This window comes from Propithecus coquereli, unplaced genomic scaffold, assembly GCF_000956105.1.
Source record: "Propithecus coquereli isolate 6110/MARCELLA unplaced genomic scaffold, Pcoq_1.0 Scaffold84, whole genome shotgun sequence".
Classification (NCBI taxonomy): domain Eukaryota; kingdom Metazoa; phylum Chordata; class Mammalia; order Primates; family Indriidae; genus Propithecus; species Propithecus coquereli.
The window spans coordinates 155,667-158,266 of NW_012154618.1; the positions used below are offsets into that span (position 1 = coordinate 155,667).

Sequence of the window (2,600 nt, forward strand, 5' to 3'; positions counted from 1 at the left end):
AGGATGTTTAATTTGTGCTTTGGAAAGATCAAAGTCACTAGTCACTATAGAAAGGCAATGGTGTCAGGGAAATTCCACTGGGAACAGTAAGACCAGTTAGGCATCGAATGTGTATAGTCCTCATCTTCTTATGTGTCATCACTCCTGAGATATCTGGTTAGGAACAGACAAAGAACTTAGGATGGAAAAGCAGCACTTACTGGTACTTTGTTCATGGCCCTTCCAAGAGGGGATCATTTTGGACCTGGAAGTCTGATCAGAATGACATCAGCAATATTAATAATTAGACATGATGACAGTATCAGGTAAATAATATTTCCAAGCTCAAATTTGTAGCAAAATTCAATAATCATTTGTGATCCTCCAGACCAACTCCAAATTTTGATTTTAATTAACTTATACCAAGGTTTCTTTGAAAATCATGGAAATTGATGACAAAAGAATGTATTGCATTTACCATTAGATTTTATTAGCAGTAAGATTTAGTGCTCAACGGTCAGCAGCCTCCTAACATGGAGTGAGGGTGAGCAGAACTTCCTCCCTCACAGTTTCTAGACTACAGAAATTGAACCTGTGGAGAGAAAATAACAAAAGTCACTTCTTCCTGGCACACAGGTAGAATATTGAGCCTCAGGACACCTCTGCTATCCCTCTCAGTCTGACCCTGGGAAAGGGGGTCCTGTGCCAGAGACTGGACATTGGCTGAGGGAAGACCTCTTCTGTATGAAGAACTTAATTCTCCTTTCATTTTGCTTATGCTTGTGCAACAGCTGAGAGAGGATCTGTCAAAAGATACCCCAAAGAACAGGAAGGGCTGTTATTGAGCAGTTAGCATGCATCTACCAATGCAACTGAGGAAGAGCAGGGTCACCAGCATGTTAAGAAATCAGTGCAGTGTAAAAATTCTTAGATCCCAGTGTTACGTTGGCCAACCACTCTTATTTTCATATTTGAATAGAAATGACCAATTTTTCTCATTAAGATTGAATAATACTCAGGATGCTTTACAGATGATTTTCTTTAGTAAAATATATTAGCATATGTAAATCACCTGGCACATCAAAAGTGCTCAGAAAATGCTTTTTTCACTTCGTCTTTATTTCCCTCTATGTGATCTGATGGATGGCAGCCTCAAAAATGGCACATTAAAGGTTAAAATCTAATACTAATAAAGGACTCAAGAACTGAAGAGCATTCAATATATATATAAATAAAGGTGAACTGAATTTGTTTTGTAATAGTTAAAAACTTGCTGGAGTAAAATCTGCAAAGTGGTGATAACAATAATAATAATACCTACTTCACAGGGTATACATTTTTATTTTAACAGCTTTACTAAGTTTTAATTTACCTAGAATAAACTGCATATATTTAAATTGGTAAGTTTTCATATACACATACAATGTGCACACAGCTCTGAAACCACCACTGAAAATTAAGGCTGTAAACATATCTACCACCCCTAGATATTCTTCCTGCCTCTTTGTAATTCCTTTTTCCCAGCCCTGCCCACCTTTCCTCCTCCCTGGCAACCACTGATCTGCTGTCACTATGAAGTAGTTTGAATTGTCTAGAATCTTATATGAATGTAATGTAATGTGTATGCACTCTTTTCTCTAGCTTCATTCATTCAGTGTAGTTATTTCAAGATCCATCCATGTTGCATGTATCACTAGTTCATTTCTTGTCACTGCTGAGTAGTGTTCCATTGTATGAATAGACCGCAGTTTATCCATTCTCATGTTGGCGGTCATTTGGGTTGTTTCCAGTTTTTGGCTATTACAACAAAAGCTGCTATGAATATTCATGTACAGATAGATATCTGGATAAACATGTACTTTCTTGTCTCTTTGGTAAATACCTAAGAATGAAATGCTTGAATGATAGGTAGGCATATGCTTGGCATTTTAAGAAACTGCCAAACTGCTTTCCAAAGTGTTTGTCTCATTTTATATTCCCATCAGCAATGTATGGGATTTCAAGATTCTTCATATCCTCAGTAATGCTTGATATTGTCAATTTTTTAATTTTAGCCATTTAAATAGATTTATGGTGGTATTTCATTGTGGTTTTAATTTGCATTTTCCTAATGACTAACAGTGTACCTTTTTCTATTCTTTCACTTCTTGAAATCTATTTGTGTTTTTGTATTTAAAGTACATTTTGTATAGGCAGAATACAATTGGATATTGATTTTTAAAAATTCATTGTTATAATCTCTGCCTTCTAATTGTGGTATTTAGACTGTTTTCATTTAATACAATTATTGATGTGACTAGTTGTAAAGTTATTGTCTTTCCCTCATGTCCTTTGTTCTATTTTACCTCTTTTTATGCTTTATTTTGGATTTTTTTGGTTCAATTTTACCTGCTCTGTTGGTTTATTAGTCCTTTGGTTAATTATTTTAGTGGTTGCTTTAGAATTTATAGCACACATTTTTAGCTTATCACATTGTACCTTTCAGTAATATACCAACTCACATATGGTATCATAATCTTCCAATAGTATATTTCTAGTTCTCCCTCCTGCCCTTTACAGCATTGTTACCATATATTTTACTTATGTAGTACATATATTATAAAGTCCCCCAAATATTTTCA

At 34.9% G+C, this 2,600-nt stretch overlaps 1 protein-coding gene across 1 annotated transcript in view; it reads right to left on the bottom strand.

The window, feature by feature from the left end:
- Positions 1-448: 448 nt before the first annotated feature.
- The window catches only part of PNLIP (pancreatic lipase), a 27,346-nt gene continuing 25,194 nt past the window's right edge, over positions 449-2,600 (bottom strand). Inside the window, exon 13 of the mRNA XM_012663872.1 lies at positions 449-571. Coding sequence (XP_012519326.1) covers positions 508-571 — 64 coding nt within the window. The 3' untranslated portion in view covers positions 449-507. The remainder of the gene's footprint in view (positions 572-2,600) is intronic.